Consider the following 20,129-nt stretch of genomic DNA (forward strand, 5'->3'; position numbering starts at 1 on the left):
AGTCTCCGTATTATGTTGGAACTTGGAACTCAAGAACAGATGCAACGTTAGGAAAGAACGGCTCCAAAAAAGCCAAGAACATCGGCCAGCATTAGGAAAGCAAGCTTTCCGTCTCGTGTCGAGTACTTGTATCCACGCTGTAGATCGGTTCTCCAAACTCTATGTCATACATCATATCAGTTAACTCATCGTCCGCCATTTCTTACAACAAATAATATGTATCGTCACATGTGCAAACATTATCAATGCTGACATATACAACACCTAGCGCACGATCCCGGATGTTAAATAAACTACCCCAACCGGAGAGCGCCCCAACCGAGGGCATTCAGATCGTGCACACAACCGACGCCAACGACCTCTGACCGCCCATGGATCCTCCCCCCTCTCCACACCGGTCATCGGCGTTAAGGTACGTCAACCCTAGTAAGGAAGATGCCCAGGGATCTAGTACGTGATCACTTTGGATCGCGAGAAGCAGCGCTACCCGTGATAACATGCGCCGCCAGATTCCTAGCCCACGGCACCAGTCGTGATTACTTTGGATAGCCGGATACCTAGGTAAGCCGCCACATCAAATAACGGAGCCGTCGTGCACACAACCGACGGCAACCGACGCTAGGTTAACCCTAGAAAGAAGAAACCCACTTTAGCCCGCGTGATCACTGTGTATATCACGACGAGCAGCACTACCAGAACAAGATCTGCGATGGCCTGGACCGCCGGAAAGCTAGGTTACCCGCCCCGCTAGGTTAACCACTACGACGAAAGCAGTGGGAGTTCGTTTGATGCTGCCGCGAGCGAGACAAACGTGGGGAAACGGGATGAGGTACCTGCGAGCGCTGGAGGTTGAACACGGTGCCGCGCGCGCTCTCGGACGAGATCGCCGGCGATGATATCGCCGCCGCCGATATTCCTACAGAACCTCAACAGAATGATGGAGGAGCTGCGTGAATGATGGAGCTCGTGATTGATTGAGCTGCATGATTGATGGATCGGCCGTCGGCAGGTCGTACCTGGTCATGGGGTCGTGTCATCCTTTTTTTCCCGGGATGTCACCGTATACATATGTATGGGTCATACGGGTTATACGGGGCTTGGATATGGGCAGCGGTGAGCCGGAGAAAAAATAGATGGCGGGGGTCAAGAATACCCCTAGAAAATTGAGTTAGGGGGTTGCACCGGAGCAAGGCTCGTTGGAAACATATATTAGGTTAATGAAGATCAAGTGTACCTAGATGCTAGACGCATAGTTTAGTGTCATACAATTTAGGCACATGTTTAAGGATCAATAAAAATAATTTAGTGTCATACAATTTAAAGATCAAATGTAGGAGTACCTAGCTGCATAGACACATGTTTTCAGGATCAATAAAATACTCTTAATGGAAAAGATAATTTAATGTCATACAATTTTGCCACGTGCATATTCAGCCACATTGTCTGGTTTACATACACACGTTTTTTTTCAAAAAGGGGATCTCCCCGGCCTCTGCATCAGAGTGATGCATACGGCCATCTTATTAATCAAATAAAAGGTTCCAACAAGGTTTCAAAGTCTCCGACTGAAAAGTAATAAAAAGACAGCTCACACAGAGCTAAAGAGGCTGGACACACAGACTAGCCAAGATAAGACGCCACAACCGGCTGGCTAAAGACAGATAGGTAAACTAATTGCCTATCCTATTACATGACCGCCATCCAAACCGGTTGAAGATATCCCGAGCTACCATCTCCCAGCGGATAGATCCAGTAACCAAATGCTCCCTGGCCTCCATCGGAGTGAGTAGCGACCATGAACGGATCACGGCCGTGGCTCGGAAAATAACCTGCAAAAAGTGAACACGTGATGTTCTGTTAAAAACCAAATCATTTCTGCAAGTCCAGATAGTCCACAACAAAGCGCAAACTCCAACACGAAGATGTCTCGCTAATTCAGGCTCAATCCCAGTGAGCCATGTCCCAAATAACGTAGTGACAGAATTCGGTGGAGTAATATTAAAAGCAATGTGAACCGTCCGCCAAAGTACTCTGGCAAACGGGCAATCAAAAAAGAGATGTTTGATCGTCTCGTCCCGATCACAGAAGCTACACCTCGTAGGTCCTGTCCAATTACGCTTAATCAAGTTATCCTTGGTTAAAATAACCTGTTTATGGACAAACCACATAAACACTTTTATTTTCAAAGGAACTTTGACAGCCCAAACATGCTTGGAGGTAGGAATGGAGCTCGAATTAATTACATCAATATACATTGATTTAACCGTGAATACTCCAGACCTAGTCAGTTTCCAGCGTAATTCATCGGGTTGTTGAGAAAGATGGACATCCATTAGTCTCCGAACTAGACGGAGCCAATCTTCCCAACGATTGCCCACTAACGACCGTCTGAACTGAATATTAAGGGGGATGGATTGAAACACCGTAGCAACGAACACCTCACGTCGTTGAACAATACGATATAAAGACGGATATTGAATGGCCAAGGGTGTCTCGCCGAGCCAAGTATCCTCCCAGAAGCGTGTACTAGCGCCGTTGCCAATAACGACCTTTGTCCTATTAAACAGAGATTGTTTGACTTTCATCAGGCCTTTACAGAAAGGCGAGTTAGTTGGCCTGACTGTGACCTGGGACAAGGACTTTGTCTGGAGGTACTTGCTGCGAAGGATTTGGGCCCACATGGCATCAGTCTCAAAAGAAAGCTTCCACAGCCACTTGCTAAGAAGGCATCTGTTCTTGACTTCAAGATTCTCAATACCGAGACCCCCTTGGTCTTTCGGTCTACAGATGATATCCCATTTTGCAAGTCTGTATTTTCTTTTTAGATCATCACCCTGCCAAAAGAAGCGCGATCGATAAAAGTCCAGTCTTTTCCTAACACCAACTGGGACTTGAAAGAACGATAAGAGAAACATAGGCATACTCGTGAGCACCGAATTAATCAGAATTAATCGGCCTCCATATGACATGAGCTTGCCCTTCCAGCAACTCAGTTTCTTCTCGAACTGGTCTTCGATGCACTTCCATTCTCTGTTGGTCAGCTTTCTATGGTGGATTGGAATACCTAGGTAAGAGAAAGGTAAATCCCCCAAGTCGCACCCAAACAATTGCCGGTAAGCCTCCTGTTCGTCTTTGGCTCTACCAAAGCAGAACAGCTCGCTCTTATGAAAGTTAATCTTTAACCCGGTCAATTGTTCGAAAAGGCATAACACCAACTTCATATTTCTCGCCTTGGCCAGGTCATGCTCCATAAAGATGATTGTATCATCAGCGTACTGAAGGATGGATACACCTCCATCAACCAGATGAGGTACCAAGCCACCCACTTGACCAGTCTCCTTAGCCCTTCCTATCAAGATGGCTAACATATCAACCACAATGTTAAACAAGATAGGGGACATCGGATCTCCTTGTCTTAGGCCTTTATGTGTCTGGAAGTAATGACCAATATCGTCATTCACTTTAATTCCCACACTCCCTTTTTGCGTAAATGATTCAACCTGGCGTCGCCAGGCTTCATCAAAACCTTTCATACGCAATGCCTGTTGGAGAAATGGCCATTTAACCTTATCGTACGCTTTCTCGAAATCCACCTTAAAAATGACACCATCTAACTTCTTGGAATGGATTTCATGGAGCGTTTCATGAAGGACGACCACCCCTTCAAGGATATTTCTGTCCGGCATGAAAGCAGTTTGGGAGTGCTGCACCACAGAATGCGCAATCTGTGTGAGCCTATTAGTCCCAACCTTGGTGAAAATTTTAAAACTAACATTGAGAAGGCAGATCCGCCTGAACTGCTCAATTCTCACAGCATCCGTCTTCTTCGGGAGCAGTGTGATAGTTCCAAAATTCAAGTGAAATAATTGAAGCTGTCCAGAGAACAGATCATGAAACATAGGTAGCAGATCCCCCTTAATAATATGCCAGCACTTCTTGTAGAACTCCACCGGAAATCCATCCGGTCCGGGAGCCTTATTATTTTTCAACTGTGCTATAGCATCAAACACCTCCTTCTCCGAAAATGGGGCAACCAGAATATCATTATCAGCAGCCGAAAGTTGAGGCACATCCTCAGTTTTGGACTCATCGAGAGATACACAATTATCCTCCGGAGGTCCAAACAACTGCCTATAATACTCGGTTATATATGTTTTTAGGTTATCCTGTCCTAAAATAGTGCCCTCATCTTGTTCAAGTTGGAATATTCTCTTCTTTCTGTGCTTACCATTAGCAATCAGATGAAAGAATTGAGTATTCGCGTCCCCTTGGACCACTTTGCGAACCTTAGCCCGCAAAGCCCACTTCAATTCTTCTTCGCGGAGAAGTTCTTTCAACCTCTTCTCTGCGTCAATTTTAACCTGGACCTCAGCAGGCATCAAAATCGTGGATTCAGCCTAAACGTCCAGATTCTGTATAAGAGAGAGGAGCATGTCCTTCTCAACCTTATATACCCCACTAAGGTGCTTAGCCCAACCCCGTAAGAAGCTTCTCAAACTCCTAATCTTATTTTGCCAACGCTCGACCGCGGTTCTACCGCCTACACCCTTCGCCCATTCCCTAGCGATCAGGTCTAGGAACCCTTCGCGTTCGAACCAGGCCATCTCAAAAGAAAAGGTGTTTTTGTTTCCCACGTGGTTCGGCTCCCCTGAGTCAACGAACAGGGGTGTGTGATCGGAAAAACCCCGTGAAAGAGCTTGAACCGTCACAAGCGGGAACTTCTGTTCCCACTCCACACTCGCAAGAACGCGATCAAGCTTTTCGTAAGTCGGGTTGGGCAAAGAGTTAGCCCAGGTAAACTTTCTACCAGAAAGCTCTATCTCCCTCAGATCCAAGCTTTCAATAATAGTATTGAACATGAACGACCACCTGCCGTCAAAGTTATCATTATTCTTCTCCTCTCTCCTCCTAATGATGTTGAAATCACCCCCAACTAAGATTGGAAGCTGCTCGGACCCACAAATCCGAACAAGATCGGCCAAAAATTCCGGTTTAAGCTCGGGCTGTGCGGCCCCATAAACCGCCACCAACGCCCAGTTGAAACCATCAACCTTAGACCTGACTCGAAACTTAACCGCGAAGTCGCCCATCACTACACTCCGGACTTCAAGCGAATCGCATCTCACACCCAGCAAGATACCACCCGATCTTCCTCGCGGAGGGAGGCAATGCCAATCAAAATCAACACCACCCGCAAGAGAGGAAAGGAACTGGGGCGCAAAGTTGTCTCTACCAGTTTCCGATAGAGCAATAAAATCTAAACGATGCTCCAGAGATGCCTCAGCAAGAAACCTTCTTTTAGCCAAGTCTTTCAGACCTCTGCTATTCCAAAAGATTCCTTTCATCACTCATCATGAAATTTTTTAGTAGTCCGAATCCTAGCACTCCGACGAACTGCAGAATCGGGGTAAATTTTCCGTTTCCACTTACGCTTGGGTTTACTTGGTCCTGACTCCCGATCCTCATAACCGGGTTCAGCGGGACAAAAAACTGCATTCTCTATGGGCATATCATCGTCCTCAGACTCATGATTGGATGGTGCTAGATCCACACACATATTATCGAGCACTCTAACCCCTAATGCATCAATCTCATTGTCATTCATGGGTTGCCCCACTGTTGTTCGATTCAGGGTAACGCATCCTGCTCTATTGTTGGATTCTTCATCCAAGAACGGTAGTGTCATCTAGCAGTGTGCAACCCGCTCACAGGTACCCACGATATCCTCCCAATTTTAGAGTGCAGCTGGTCCTTCAGCTACGGCAACGGCAGGAGCGGATATATTGTAACAAGTGCAGACTGTGACTGCAACAACAAAAACCGGCCTGTGTCCTGTGTCATACTTAAATGTGCTAATCGTTGACATGAACTACACACTTCTCATGTTCACGTATGAGATATGAGGCAATCTTTAATTGTTTTCTAACATGAATAGAGCAAACTCCATGATAACTGATTTAGTATACGTATATATAGCTAATTAAGATCTTGGTAAAAAAAATATGTTCACTTATAGCTAGTTAATTTTTTTTAAAAGCTTTAATTATATCTCATTGAGATCTTGGGAAAAATCGACCGTACACTAGCTAGCTGAGTGAACTAAAAAAAGGTTTGTGGTCAAGCTTCCCGGTCCCTACACTTAGTTAGCTGAAACTGCTGGTTTGATCTGACGGCTAAACATGCCAGTTAGATCTAATACTCTAACAGAAAAAAAGGGGATGAATAACATTAAGTGAAGGGGCCCACGCACCAACGTATGTGAGCCTTGATCGAACTAGCGCACCCTGATCTGGGGCGCCCAAAAACCAACTCGACAGCCATCATGGCGCATGGCCAGATATCTCCCTCTCCCAAGATAATTCCAAAATCGTCCCAGCACAATGCAAACCCTATTTGAAGAATTAAGCATCAAATTGCCAGAGTTTCCAACGGAGAGAGGACGGGACCCTAGCGGTTGGGTGGGCCGGCCTGATTTTAGCTAGCGTACACACGGGTTTTGCCAACCTTCCAGAACATTAATTCTGTTTTTTTTTACTGTTTTGCGAACCATTTGGAAGGTTCATGTGCGGACTTTACTCATTTTCATTTTTTCTTTTCTTTTTCCACCTGTTTCTTTTGCCATTTTTCTTTGATTTCGTTCTTATTTTATTTTTTATTTTACAAATACTCCCTATGTAAACTAATATAAGACGTTTTAGGCACCACAGAGGGAGTAGTTTCTTTTTCTAAAACACTCAGAAATTTAAAAAATTATTTGGAATTTTAATTTTTTTTGGCATTCAGGAAATCTTCCAGTTTTTTCGTAAAATGATTGTGTTTCAAATTTAATTGAAAATTTAAAAAATTATCACATTTTTCAAATTTGGTTCACAAATTCAAAAACACCGTGTTTACAAAAAATGTTCATGCTCTTGAAAAAATGATTAAAAAACAGAATTTCAAAAAATGTTAGCATTTCCAAATTTAGTTTGTGATTTTCAGAATATGTTCGGAAAATTAAAAAATGTTCATAATTACAAAATTTGTTCATGTTAAAAAAAGTTTGGAAAATTCAAAAGATGTTCATAATTTTTAATAATTGTTCTAAGACTTTTCTTAAAAATTTCATTACACAAACTCTGCATGTAAGTTATAGTACCTCGATTTGGTTTGCTACATGTATTAGTTCGTTCTAGTGCATGGTTCTCGAACTAACTGCAAACATCCACCCGCTCGCTTCACTACATGCGCCAATGGTCGGCCCAGTGGAGGGCCACATGTGTGTTATGCCGCTAATATGCTGCAAAGAGCGGCAGATGTGAGATCCCCACACACATCGGGGCGTCCTAATCAGCACCCTATTTGATCCACATGTTAAGCACATTCTGGGATGTCCCATTTTTCAATCCTTTTGTGTTGCCGTTCCGCTATGATTTAATATTTGTTTTATGTGTACACCACGTGCTTGCTATGTACTGTGAATCTCCAGGTCATCTATGATACCAACTTGCACAGTACATGATGAAATACTAGGTCAAGTGATCCCTCGATTATCGGCACCCTTAGTCTCAATCTTATTTCCCCATATGCATCAAAGCCTCCTTTTTTTGTTGGGGGGGGGGGGGGGGGGGGGGGGGGCGTCATGACCTCCTTGACATTTCCTAAATTTCTTATTATCTCCGTGACAATCTCTTTGTGGAAGTCCCAATATTTTTATTATGAAAATATTGCAGGAGATATTTGTGCTCACACGGGGACTGAGGGCTCCTTTGATCAAATGAACTACATAGGATTTTCGGAGGATCTGGATCCTTAGGATTTTTTTCCTATGGTGGTCTTCTATTTACATGATTGGAATCCTTAGGAATTTTTTCATTGGATTCATTTGTACTACAGTTTGGAGGGAAAATTCCATCCACTCAAACCTTTTCATAGAATTCCTTTATTTTCATGTGCTATCAAACACTCTTCCATCCAAATTCATGTAGTTTTGTAATCATGTAGGATACAAGAGGACATGATACTCTGTTTCTGCATTTTGCCTATTCCTTTTTGAGAATCCTGTGAATCAAAGAGACCTTGAGTTTCTCGGAGTTTAGGATTCTTGTTCTCTGTATTTTTTGAGGGATTTTCTCTCTATATATAAAATCCTCCGTGTACTCGAATAGAAGGCCCAATCGGGCATGTCTATGTCTCGCTTGGCGTGAGACAGAGGTAGATTGTCGCAGAAATGGGCTTGTCTTTTTCTTTTGAGTGGAAGGAATGGGCTTGTCTTTTCTAGTTAGTTTGTTCTGCTCGCCCCCTCCCTCATTTTTATTTATGTATTCTAAATACACACACACACACACACACACACACACACACACACACACACACATATATATATTTCATAAATCACTTTAGTTAAAATTTAAAAATATTCACCATGCATTTAAATTGCCCATGTAGTGTAGAAAAGTTTGCACTTTGAAATATGTTCATACCATACAATAAAGATGTTCCTGACATTTAAACCAGTATTTACTCGCCTTGAGCGATCCTGCGAACAACACAACAAGTGGTTTTCCTGTGTGTGCAGGTAGCGTTGTTCTTTTTATTTTGCACACTGGTTTCTTTAAGATCGGTGTGCTCTGCATCGGTTTTCCTTTTTCTGTTCGGTTATTTTTTGATTTTTGATTTCTGGCTTTTCCTTTTTTTCGGTTTCTTTTCTTCTTCTTTTTCTTCCATTTTTCGTTTTTTCCTTCTCTGCAGTTCTTTACCAGTTTTCTTTGTTTTTCAATACACGTTGTACATTTTTCATATATAAGCATAACAATTTTTTTTTGCGAATAAGCATAACAATTTTTGATACACATTGAACATTTGTGACATACATAATCATCATTTTTTCAGATACATGTCTGGGACAATTTTTTGCATACATCTTAAACAATTTTTGGAATGAAACCAATTTTTTTTTGCATTGTATAAGCAATGTTTTTTAAAATGTTACGAAGATTTGTTTAAACATTTGAACATTTTTCAAATGTCACGCACATTTTTTTGAATGACACAACACAAAACTTTCTTTAATTACAGGGAATATTGTGTTACACCATATAATTTCTTTATAAATAATATTACAAACATTTTCGAAATCATGATCATTTTTAAATGCCACATATATTTTTTGGAATTAGGTGAACTGGTTTTTACATTGTGCGAGTATTAAAATTTTGAAAAAAAAACTTATGAACATGTTTTAAAACAGGTGAACATTTTTTAAATGCCATGTACCTTTTTTGAATGGTAAAAACATTTTAGAGTCGAGGAATTTTTCTTAAAACTGCATGAAAGTTTTTGAAATATGTGATGAACACCTTGAAAAAATTATTAAATTTGAAAATGCATTATTTAGTTTTTTAAAATAAAAAAAGTAAAAAAGCATGGTGCATGACGAGTGCACATGGCTACTGGGCGGCCTACTACAGGCAAACCCGGACAATCGAGAGAGGGAACAGGGCTGGGCCGAAACCGAATGCACGAACGAATAAAGCCCGTTCAAGAGAGAGCGGGCTTAAGCCCACCTTCTTCCCCATTTCATCACCTAGCCCTCTCTCCGTCCGGCCCTCTCCCTCTCCTCTCCTCCTCTCCCCATCGCAAACCCCTAAACCCCCAAAAAATGGCGGCGCCGCCGGCCCACCTCCGCCGCCTCCTCCTGCCGCACCTCCGCCGCAACCGCCTCTTCTCCGCCCTGACCGACACCCCCTCGCCCCCGCCGACCGCCCCGACCTCAGACGCCATCCTCTACTCGCTCCGCGGCCTCTCCAAGGACCCGCCGCAGGCGCTGTCCCTCTTCCGGCGCGCGGCGGCCGCGGGCCACCCGCTCGGCCCCGCGGCCTACAACCTCATGCTCCGCACGCTCGCCTCCACCCCGGCCGCCGCGCGGGCCCACTTCTGGCCCTTCCTCCGCGACATGGACGCCGCCGGCCACTCCGTCGACCAGGGCACCTACCTCGCCGCCCTCGCCTCCTTCAAGCGCGCCAGCCTCGCCACCGACTACGCCACCCTCTCCGCGCGCCTCGCCAAGTCCCGCGACGACCACGCCGCTCAGGCCGCCGCCGGCGGCACCCCCGTCACCTCCCTCGCCGACGCCGTCCGCGGGCTCGACCTCGACCAGCCGGGGGTTGACGAGGCGCTCGAGGAGAAGCTGGAGGGCGTCGCCGAGCAGCTGCTGCCGCTCACGGAGGCGGCCGTGGCCGGGGTGCTGCGGGAGGCGAGGGACGTCCCGGCCAAGGCGCTCGCTTTCTTCCGGTGGGCTGGCAGGCAGAACGGGTACGAGCACGGGTCCATCGCCTACAACGCGATGGCGAGGGTGCTCGGCCGGGAGGACTCGCTGCGGGAGTTCTGGGAGCTGATCCAGGAGATGAAGGCCGGCGAGCTGCACATCGACATCGACACCTACATGAAGCTGTCCCGGCAGTTCCAGAAGCGCCACATGATGACCGAGGCCGTGGAGCTCTACGAGCTCATGATGGACGGCCCCTACAAGCCCGCGCAGCAGGACGGGCCGCTGCTCCTCCGGCGCATCGCCATGGGGCCGGAGCCCGACCTCGAGCTGGTGTACCGCGTCGTGAGGAAGTTCGAGGCCGTCTATGAGTTCAAGACCAAGAATGTGTTTGACGGGATCCACAGGGCGCTCACCAGCAATGGCAGGTTCGACGAGGCTGCGGAGATCGTGGAGAGGATGAGAGCCGCTGGCCACCAGCCGGACAACATCACATATAGCCAGCTGGTCTTTGGGCTGTGCAAGGCCGCCAAGTGCGATGAAGCTCGCCAGGTGCTCGATGAAATGGAGGCTGAGGGTTGCACGCCGGACCTGAAGACCTGGACCATGTTGATCCAAGGGCACTGTGCCGCCGGGGAGGTGGACAAGGCTCTGCAGTACTTGACAGAGATGATCGAGAAGGACTTGGAAGCAGACGCCGATTTGCTGGATGTGATGGTGAAAGGTCTGTGCAAACAGGAAAAGATTGACGCGGCTTACACTTTGTTTGTTGAGATGGTGGACACTGCCAAGTTGAACCCTTGGCAAGGAACTTACAAGCATATCATTGCCGAGTTGCTGAGGGTGAAGAAACTCGAGGAGGCACTGGGCCTTCTTAAATCAATGAAAGCCCGCAAGTTTCCACCTTTTGCAGACCCCTTCCCTTCAAACATCGCTGAATACGGGACGCTTGAGGATGCCAGGGACTTTCTGAAGGCCTTGAAAGGATCATCTAATAACTATCCGCAGCCCCCTGTCTATGTGCAGATGTTCAAGGCATTCTTTGCAGAGGGGAGATACTCAGAAGCTCAGGATTTACTCTATAAATGCCCCATCCATATCCGCAGGCATCATGACATCACCGAGCTGTTTGAACCAAAAAAAGTTCAGGCTACTGCTTGACTGAAGAACAATAAATTGTTGGTGAGATTATGGTGAACTCCTGCTTTTTGCATACTAGCTAGCTGCTGTTTAGTAATCCTGGTCATGAGTTGTTACATGGTAATAACTGTAGTGCGAGTATTTCGTTGAGTTGTCTTTTCTGTCCTTTCTCCTCTCTTCCTTTTTCCATCTTTGCAAATGTTCCATTTGAAATACAACCTAAGTTTCACCCTCTACCTTATTTTTGTGTTGATCACAACTTTTTGAACTACAACACACATATCTAGAGCTTAGAATTATGATCTATGTTCCTGTACTGATCAGTGCTGATATGATGAGCAGGTCAGGACTCTATTGGTTTAGTTAGAACTCACAGCTAGTATGAGCCTTTGTTTACTGCAGCATGCTTGTCAAATTTATTTATCAGCATGTACCTTTTTTCTAAGCTCTTATATTATGGGACGGAGGGAGTATGTTATAAGCTGCTATAGTCTAGTGCTAAGTCAAATTACTAATGAACTTTGTTGAATTTTTAGGTAAAACATTGTTATTGGTATCTTAATGTTCAAATTATAGGGCAAGTTTGTAAATGGTTGACCACCATGGGAGTCCATAATTTGTCCCTCGTAAATTCATGGTTAATAGAAGACTAATAAGCTACATAATGCTTATCCCTTCACATCGTATCTCAATAGAAACAAGTCGAACAGAATCTTTGTAATGACCATACTTTCATTTCATATACATAGGTGAATAATAATACATCCTATTCACATCACTCTTATTCATGTTACAAATAAGAACACCGTAATAACACAACGTCGGGATATCCAGGGCACCTCCAAGCAGCACCTCTTATTTGAACTTTCACACTGGACAAAGCATGAGCAGATAATACCATGACTAAGGAACTCTGGTTCTCTTAAGAAGATGGATACATGGTTGTGCTCTTCTGGGGTGCCTTATCCACCTCCAGTACTTTTCTGCCCTTTGTCCTCTCTTCCTTTTTCCCAGTACTTTCTGTGTCTTTGCAAATGCCATTCCATTTGAAATACAAACTAAGTTTCATGCTGTACCTTCTTCTTTTCGTGTTGATCACAACCTTTTGAGCTACAGCACCACATATCTAGAGCTTAGAATTATGATATATGATCCTATAATGATCAGTGTTGATATGATGAGCAGGTCAGGACTCTATTGGTTTAGTCAGAACTCACAGCTAGTATGAGGGTTTTTACTGTGGCATGCCTGTCAAATTTATTTATCAGCATGCACCCTTTTTCTGTGTTATAGGCTCATATAGTCAGAACTTCGTTGAAGTTTTAGGTAAGACATTTTTATTGGTATCTTAATGTTCGGATTATAGGGGAAATTAGTAAACAATTGGCCATCGTGGGAGTCCATAATTTATCCCTCCTAAATTGATGGTTAATAGAAAGACCAAATATGCCACAGAAAGCTTATTCTCTCACATCATATTTCAAATAGAAACAAGTCGAACAGAATCACTGTAATAACCACGCTTTCATATATAAGAATATCACACAGCGGTGAATAACAGTACATCTATTCACATCGCTCTTATTCATGTTACAAATAAGAACACCAATACACCATAGTAACACAACCTCGGGATATCCAGGGCACTTCCAAGCAGCACCTCTTATTTGAACTTTCATACTGGAGAAAGCATGAGCAGATAATACCATGACTAAGGAACTCTGGTTCTCTTAAGAAGATGGATACATGGTCGTGCTCTTCTGGAGTGCCCAAGACATGTGCTTACGCTTGATGAAGTCCGAAGCCACCGAATCCACATCTGTATTCACATCATCTTTCTTGATAGGATTGGCATGGTTGTCCTGAAACCTGACTTGTTTTTTGGGCGCTTGGACATGGTTCGCCCCTACTGCTGCTTCTTTCTTCATAACACTGGCATGGTTGTCCTGAAAGTTGGCATGGGGATGGTGGGCTTGGAAGTAGAGCATACGAGTGTGCGACATTGCTCTATGGCTCCTTGCTTGGGGGTACGAGGAAATGCTGGAAGGGTAGGAACTGGTTTATTGCTGTGATGTGCTCTTGTCCTCTTTTATAGGCCCATAAGGATGCTTATTCATAGACGGCAAGTGGGCATCATATTCTCCACTGCTGACAATGTTGAGATATTTTTCGTGTTCTCTTTCTTGTTAGCTTTCTTCATTCAAATTTGTTAGGCGTTGAATGACTCCATGTTTATCTTGTAAAGTAATTTTGCTTGCTAGGGCTTCTCGCTTAGCGTGGACCTAAGTTAAGTTCCTTCTGCAGTTCTTTTTTCATAGGACGCAGTTGAGTTGTTTTTCCACTTCCGCTCATAAAGATAAGTAATATCTTCTTTCATATGCTGGCATGAACCAGTTAAGGAGATTATATATTTTACACTTTTTGTTAACCGTGAATAACAAGGCAAGTCCCAAGCATATGATCCAGCTCTTTTACTGGGCTTAACATGTTCTCTGATTGAGTGATAGTTATACTGCAGTGATTTGTGATATGTTCAGTTCACTCGGGGTCATCCCCAGTGATGACCATGTCATCAACATAGAGAAGAAGAAGAGTCCGACCACGAGGAGAAAGGTGAATAAACAAGGCTGGATCATGAGCACTTGCTGAAAAACCAGCAGTAGTAACCACAGAGGCAAAACGCTCAAACCAGGCACGAGGGGCTTGCTTAAGGCCATAGAGAGAGCGACGAAGACGACATACCATGCCATCAGGAACAGAATACCCAGGGGGTGGCTGGCTGCATGTACACCTCCTCACGCAGCTCACCATTAAGAAAGGCATTCTTAACATCAAGCTGAGATATAGACCAGTGGCGTGCAGAGGCAACAGCAAGAAGTGTACGAATAGTGGTCATATGGGCCACAGGAGCAAAAGTCTCGTCATAATCACGACCATACTCCTGCTGAAAACCACGAGCCACGACACGAGCTTTGTGACGCTCAAGAGAACCATCGGAGCGAGTCTTAACCTTGTAGACCCACTTACAAGTGATGGGACGGACTCCGGGAGGAAGAGAAACAAGATCCCAGGTACCAGTGCGTTCAAGAGCAGCAATCTCCTCTGCCATCGCAAACTGCCATTCAGGATGAACAACAGCCTGACGGTAAGAAGTCGGCTCAAGAACAGCAGCACCAGCGGTGGGAAATCCAAAGCGATCAACAGGCGGACGAGGACGAGAACGCAAGCCATAAGTAGGCTGAGAGGAAGAGGACGACTCATCCAAGGAAGCATCCACAGGTCGTGAACGACGAGTGTAATGCTGAGGAAAAGATGGAACAATAGAAGGAGGAATCGCCAAGGTAGAATCGGGGGGTGGCGACGAAGAAGTCACCGGAGATGAAGGTGTAGAATCCGGTGACATGCTAGGTGAGGAGACCGGGGAAGATGGTGGCTGCAAATCGACGAGGGGTGGAGCAGTAGAGGGAGTGGAACGAATAGGCACAGTCGCGACGGGGGTGATAGGTGAGTCAGGAAAAGTGAGGAAAGAGATATCCTCCATGGAAAATATCAAGGAAGATGGGCGTGGAAAGAAAGGACGAGACTCATCAAAAGTCACGTCTCGAGAGATACGCATCCGACGACCGATAGAATCCCAACAACGATAGCCCTTATGTTCATCACTGTAGCCTAAGAAGACACACTCAACAGACTGAGCGGTCAGTTTGGTGCGTTCGCGAGGAGCAAGAAGAACATAGCAAACACAACCAAACAAGCGAAGCATCGAATAATCGGGAGAACGATCAAAAAGACGCTCAAAAGGAACACCACCCTGCAAAGCAGCGGACGGCTGAAGGTTGATGAGGTAGGCGGAAGTGGAGATAGCCTCGGCCCAAAAATGAGGCGGAAGAGAGGCAGCGATCATCATCGCACGAGCCGTCTCAAGAAGGTGACGATGCTTGCGCTCAGACACGCCATTCTGAGCATGAGCACCAGGACAAGAGAACTGGGCAAGAGTACCCTGCTCAGCAAGAACACCACGCAACATCTTAGATATATACTCGCCAGCAGAGTCAGCACGAAAAACACGAATGGGTGAAGAGAACTGAGTATGAACCATGGCAGCAAAACGCTTATAAATAGACAATACCTCACTACGAGAAGTCATGAAATAAAGCCATGTGTAACGAGAAAAATCATCGATGAAAATAATATAGTATTTATGACCACCTTTCGAAGCGAAAGGAGCCGGACCCCATACATCAGAATGGACTAAATCAAAAGGACGTTGAGACACTGACTCACTATGTGAATATGGTAACTGAATCTGCTTGCCAAGACGACAACCCTGACACTCTAAAGAGACATCTCCTGAGACAGACCCCAGAAGACCTCGACGAACTAAAGACGATAACCGAGAACCACACAGATGACCAAGTCGATGATGCCACTGCTTGAAGGAACCAGTAACAGAGGCGACAACAACGGAGGGACTGGCGATGGTGGTGGCAGCGGAAGGAACATGAAGCCAGTCCAACTCCCAAAGACCCTGAGAATCACGGTGGCGAGGGCCAGCCCCAACCAGAGTGTGCGTGCGACGATCCTGGACAGAACAAGAGTCAACATCAAGGATGACACGACAACCAGAATCAGTAAGTTGACCGGCAGAAAACAGATTCATGGTAAGTCGAGGAACATGAGCAACATCAGGAACAGAATAAGAAGGAGTGGAAAGATGGCCTCTACTAGCAACAGAAAGTGGAGTACCATCAGCAGTGAAGACATGAACAGGAGAATCCAGCGAGCGAAGAGAAGACAAAGCGGAAGAATGAGAAGACATATGAAAAGAAGCTCCAGAGTCCAGAACCCATGGGGATGTACCTGACTGTATAGAGGGCGGGTGCTCAGTGCGGGAAGCATCAGTCACAGAACCAGCAGTACCCGTCGAGGAAGAACCTGAAGCCGCGAGCAGACGCTTAAGTCTCAGAATATCCTGCTCAGTCAAAGCAATGGCTGAAGCTGTCGAGGGAGATGACGAAGTCCCTGAGGAGGAGGATCGCGCCTTGCGCAGGTGTTTCCGCTTTGTGTAGCACTGGGACTCAATATGACCATCATTGTTGCAGTAGTCACAATGTGAACGGGGGCGACCTGAGCCTCCAGAAGGAGTGGGCAAGAGCGGCGGAGCACTCGAGCGAGAATGGGGCGGTGCAGCAGGTGGAGTGGAAGAAGCCCGAGTAGCGAGCACAGAGGGAACCTCCAGCAAACCAGCACCACGTAAGCGAGTCTCCTCAGCACGAATCTCTGAAAGCGCCTCCATGAGGGAAATACGGCCACGAGCAAACAACTGAGCACGCCGGGGCTCAAACGCCTTACGGAGCCGAGACAGGAACTCGTAGACGCGATGAAACTCCAAGTTGGCCTGGACAGCCTGACAGCAGGGGCAAGTACGACAACCAGCACTGCGGAGAGAATCAAGCTGGCGCCAGATAGCAGAACTCTGTGCATAAAAGTCATCAACAGTAGAGTCACCCTGCTGAAGAGCATGCTCCTGACGAACCACAGAAAGGTATAAGGCATCACCAGAGGGCTCATAGCGCTGACGAAGACAGGTCCACATCTGAAAGACAGTAGGAAGACCCAGAAACTCAGAAGCAAACTGAGGCAGAACACTAGCAGTGAGAACAGCTGCAGCACGAGCATCATCATCAAGCCACTGGGTGTAAACAGACAAAGCACCATGATAAGTCTGAAGAGCCTCCTCATAAGCCAAAACCCTCTCATCATAAGCACGATCAGCAGTCTCATCAGCAAGCTTAGCCGCATCCTTGGCGGCCTGAGTAGCGTCCGTAGGAAGAACCAGTGGAGTCGGCGGAGTAGGGGCCACCGGAGGGACCGGACGTGGCGGACAGCAGACCTCGCCAGAAAGAACACCCCAGAGACGAATGCCACACATGTGAATGCGCATGAAGCCAGCGAACTCGGTGTAGTTGGTACCATCGAAGATCACCGGACAACGAGGGACAGCAACATAGCCCGATGCAGCAGACATTTTTTTTTAGCAAAGATCCGAAATCAGCAGAAAGCCGGACGAAGACGGCGGCTGGAAGCGGGATCTGGCACAGGAATCACGGCGGCGAAATCCGGCGGCACAGCCTGGACACACAGCGCCGAGCGAGAGGAGAGGGAGCGGCGACGGCACGATCGGGAGGAGAGGGAGCGGCCCAGCCCAGCCTGGCGATCACAGCGCCGATCGGGAGGAAAGGCCCAGCCCAGCCTGGCGATCACAGCGCCGATCGGGAGGAAAGGCAGCAGCCCAGCCCAGCCTGGCGATTCACGGGGTTCAATCGAGAGCCTGGCGATCCGATCGAGAGGCGAGGCAGCGAAGACGGGGACGTCGAGCGGGGGGAGCCTTCGAGCGGGCGGGAGGGAGCGACGGCGGCTTCCCTTCGAGCGGGAGGGAGACGGGCCGGACGCGATCGAGACGGATCAATAGCACGAGTTGCAGCGTGCAAAAAAAAAATTGACCTAGCTCTAATACCATGTTAGGAATAAGCAACTTGTATTCCCATGAGGCCATAGGCCGATGTATATACATGTACAGGTGTGGAACATATGCAGGAAACCCCTTATACAACGGGATAAATACAAAGGGGTACATGACTTATATTATAACTCTAACAGTAGAAAAAATAAGGATGCTTATTCTCCACTTTTGACAATTTTGAGTGAATCTTTCATGTTTTCTTGTTAGCTTTCTTCATTCAAATTTGTTAGGCGTTGAATAACTCCATCCTTATCTTGCAAAGTGAGTAGTTTAGCTTGCAAAGGTTCTAGCTTAGCATGGACCTAAGTTTAGTTCCTTCTGCAGTTTCTTCTTCTTCTCTCTCTCTCTCTCTCTCTCTCTCTCTCTCTCTCTCTCTCTCTCTCTCTCTCTCTCTCTCTCTCTCTCTTTTAATAAGATGCTTCGTGCAGCGAATTGTAATAGATAATTATACATATCCAGTCATGGATCCATCAAACAACTAAAAAAGTAGTTTTTTTCTTCTTCTAAAGGGGCCATATGAGAATTGACAATAAGCTGCTTCAAAGGTATGTTCTCTTTTTTGTATTAGAGGTGCACAGGAATTCAGAACTATGCTCTGGTGCTGTGATGTATAGATGGTGTGACTCTTTCCTTTGCATATGATTCTCAACCTATCATCTTTCTGTTTCTGAAAGGGCGTGTATCGGAATGGCTATACGTGTACGACGCTTTCCTGCGGGGAAAAGCCATCACCATTGATTGCTCCTTAACTTTGCATATGATTCTCAACCTATCATCTTTCCATTTCCCGAAAAGAACTGGATGCCTTTTCTGTTTCTTCGGTCCACATTTCATGTTCCTGAATAATGATAATAATATCCTGCAACCACAATGAAAGGGACCTAACCGCTGCCTCCATTTGCCTGCAGAGACGGACTTCCTGCGCGATCGGATGAAAACTATGTGGAAGACGCTGCCTGGAAGGCATATCCGATGTGGTGGTTTCTGACGGAGTTTGGCATGATAGGGATTGGCAATAGAAAGAAGTCATATGTTGATAGGTAGATAGATATGCTCCCTGCCTGGGAAGATGCTTCGTGCATCCCACGCGCTAGGACTATTATCTGTGGAATGTTTATCACATGGGCATCTTGATAATTTTATATATCCTTTATTATACGGTTGGAAATGTAACAGTTTATATTCTGGAAAGCGAGAGCACTTGGTTGCTGTCAAATTTTTACAACGCCTTTGCTGCAGTTGAGAACTTGCAGGCCTTCTGCTGGTAGTGTTATCTATCATCTTTCTAGAATCTCAGCGAACATCAGTTCGTTTCTTTTGGTTATATATGTTTTGCCATCAGTTTTATTGGGTCAATCAATTATTTCGTGGTCATTTGATTTCTACGGAAGTTTGTGCCCTATGATTGGATATTGGAACAAAATGTGGCATGTGATTGGATATTGATACAAGATGTTGATAGATGCTCATTGCTTGCTTGCTTGCCTGTCTGTCTGTTGCACTTGCACCCAAAGATGCTCTTCATTTGGCCTAATCATAAAACTGCATTTGTAGGACAGATATTATTTTTTATTTGATCTTGATTTTGCAGATGTAGTTTTGCTATTTTTGAATATATTTGGAATCACCACCCTCATCTGAATCTTCGGCAGGGGCTGCGGGTCAGCCCTGCCCAAACCAATGAGTGTCTTATCATGGAACTGCCGAAGGCTTGGGAACCCTTGGACAGTTCGAGAGCTTCGCAAAGTTGTGAAGCAAGAAGGTCCCGCCCTTCTGTTTGTCATGGAAACAAAAATTAAGGGCAAGCGTGTGGAGGATCTAAAATTCAGCTTAGGTTTTTCTGGTTGTTTTGCTGTCGATAGCGACGGGCTTAGTGGAGGTATCGGTCTTTTCTGGTCAAGAGACACTGATGTTTCGGCACAAAATTATAGTCGATCACATATCGATGCAAAAGTCAAGAAAGATAATAAAAGTTGGTGTTTTACGGGTTTTTACGGAGAACCTCGTGTGGAAAACAGACATCATAGTTGGCGGTTCTTGCGTACGTTATTTGCTGTACACCATGAAGCATGGATTTGCATGGGCGATTTCAATGAGACTCTTCATGGAGACGAGCATTTTGGAGCCAATGCTAGACCGGAGAGCCAAATGCGTGCGTTCCGGGAAGCAGCGGCGGATTGTGCACTCCAGGATGTGGGGTGGCGTGGGGTCCCTTTTACA

The 20,129-nt window shown here is 45.9% G+C and overlaps 1 protein-coding gene across 2 annotated transcripts; it reads left to right on the forward strand.

Moving 5' to 3' along the window:
- The first annotated feature begins 9,593 nt into the window (after window positions 1-9,593).
- LOC109766866 (pentatricopeptide repeat-containing protein At3g48250, chloroplastic) lies at window positions 9,594-19,147 on the forward strand. 2 transcript variants are annotated; one of them, XM_040386066.3, is made up of 2 exons: window positions 9,594-11,428; window positions 12,221-13,443. In XM_040386066.3, the coding sequence occupies exon 1, from the start codon at window positions 9,641-9,643 to the stop codon at window positions 11,405-11,407; it is 1,767 nt and encodes a 588-aa protein (XP_040242000.2). In that variant the 5' UTR covers window positions 9,594-9,640; the 3' UTR covers window positions 11,408-11,428; window positions 12,221-13,443. The 2 variants fall into 2 exon arrangements, with proteins under 2 accessions (XP_040242000.2, XP_020181218.3); XM_020325629.4 differs by lacking the exon at window positions 12,221-13,443 and adding an exon at window positions 18,818-19,147 and having other exon boundaries at window positions 9,595-11,428.
- Window positions 19,148-20,129: the final 982 nt, after the last annotated feature.

The sequence above is a fragment of the Aegilops tauschii genome, chromosome 3 (genome assembly GCF_002575655.3).
Source record: "Aegilops tauschii subsp. strangulata cultivar AL8/78 chromosome 3, Aet v6.0, whole genome shotgun sequence".
In the NCBI taxonomy this organism is placed as follows: domain Eukaryota; kingdom Viridiplantae; phylum Streptophyta; class Magnoliopsida; order Poales; family Poaceae; genus Aegilops; species Aegilops tauschii.

Bases quoted from the DNA above. Each gene is read 5' to 3' on its own strand.
- LOC109766866 (XM_040386066.3), top strand. From the start codon at position 9,641: ATGGCGGCGCCGCCGGCCCACCTCCGCCGCCTCCTCCTGCCGCACCTC.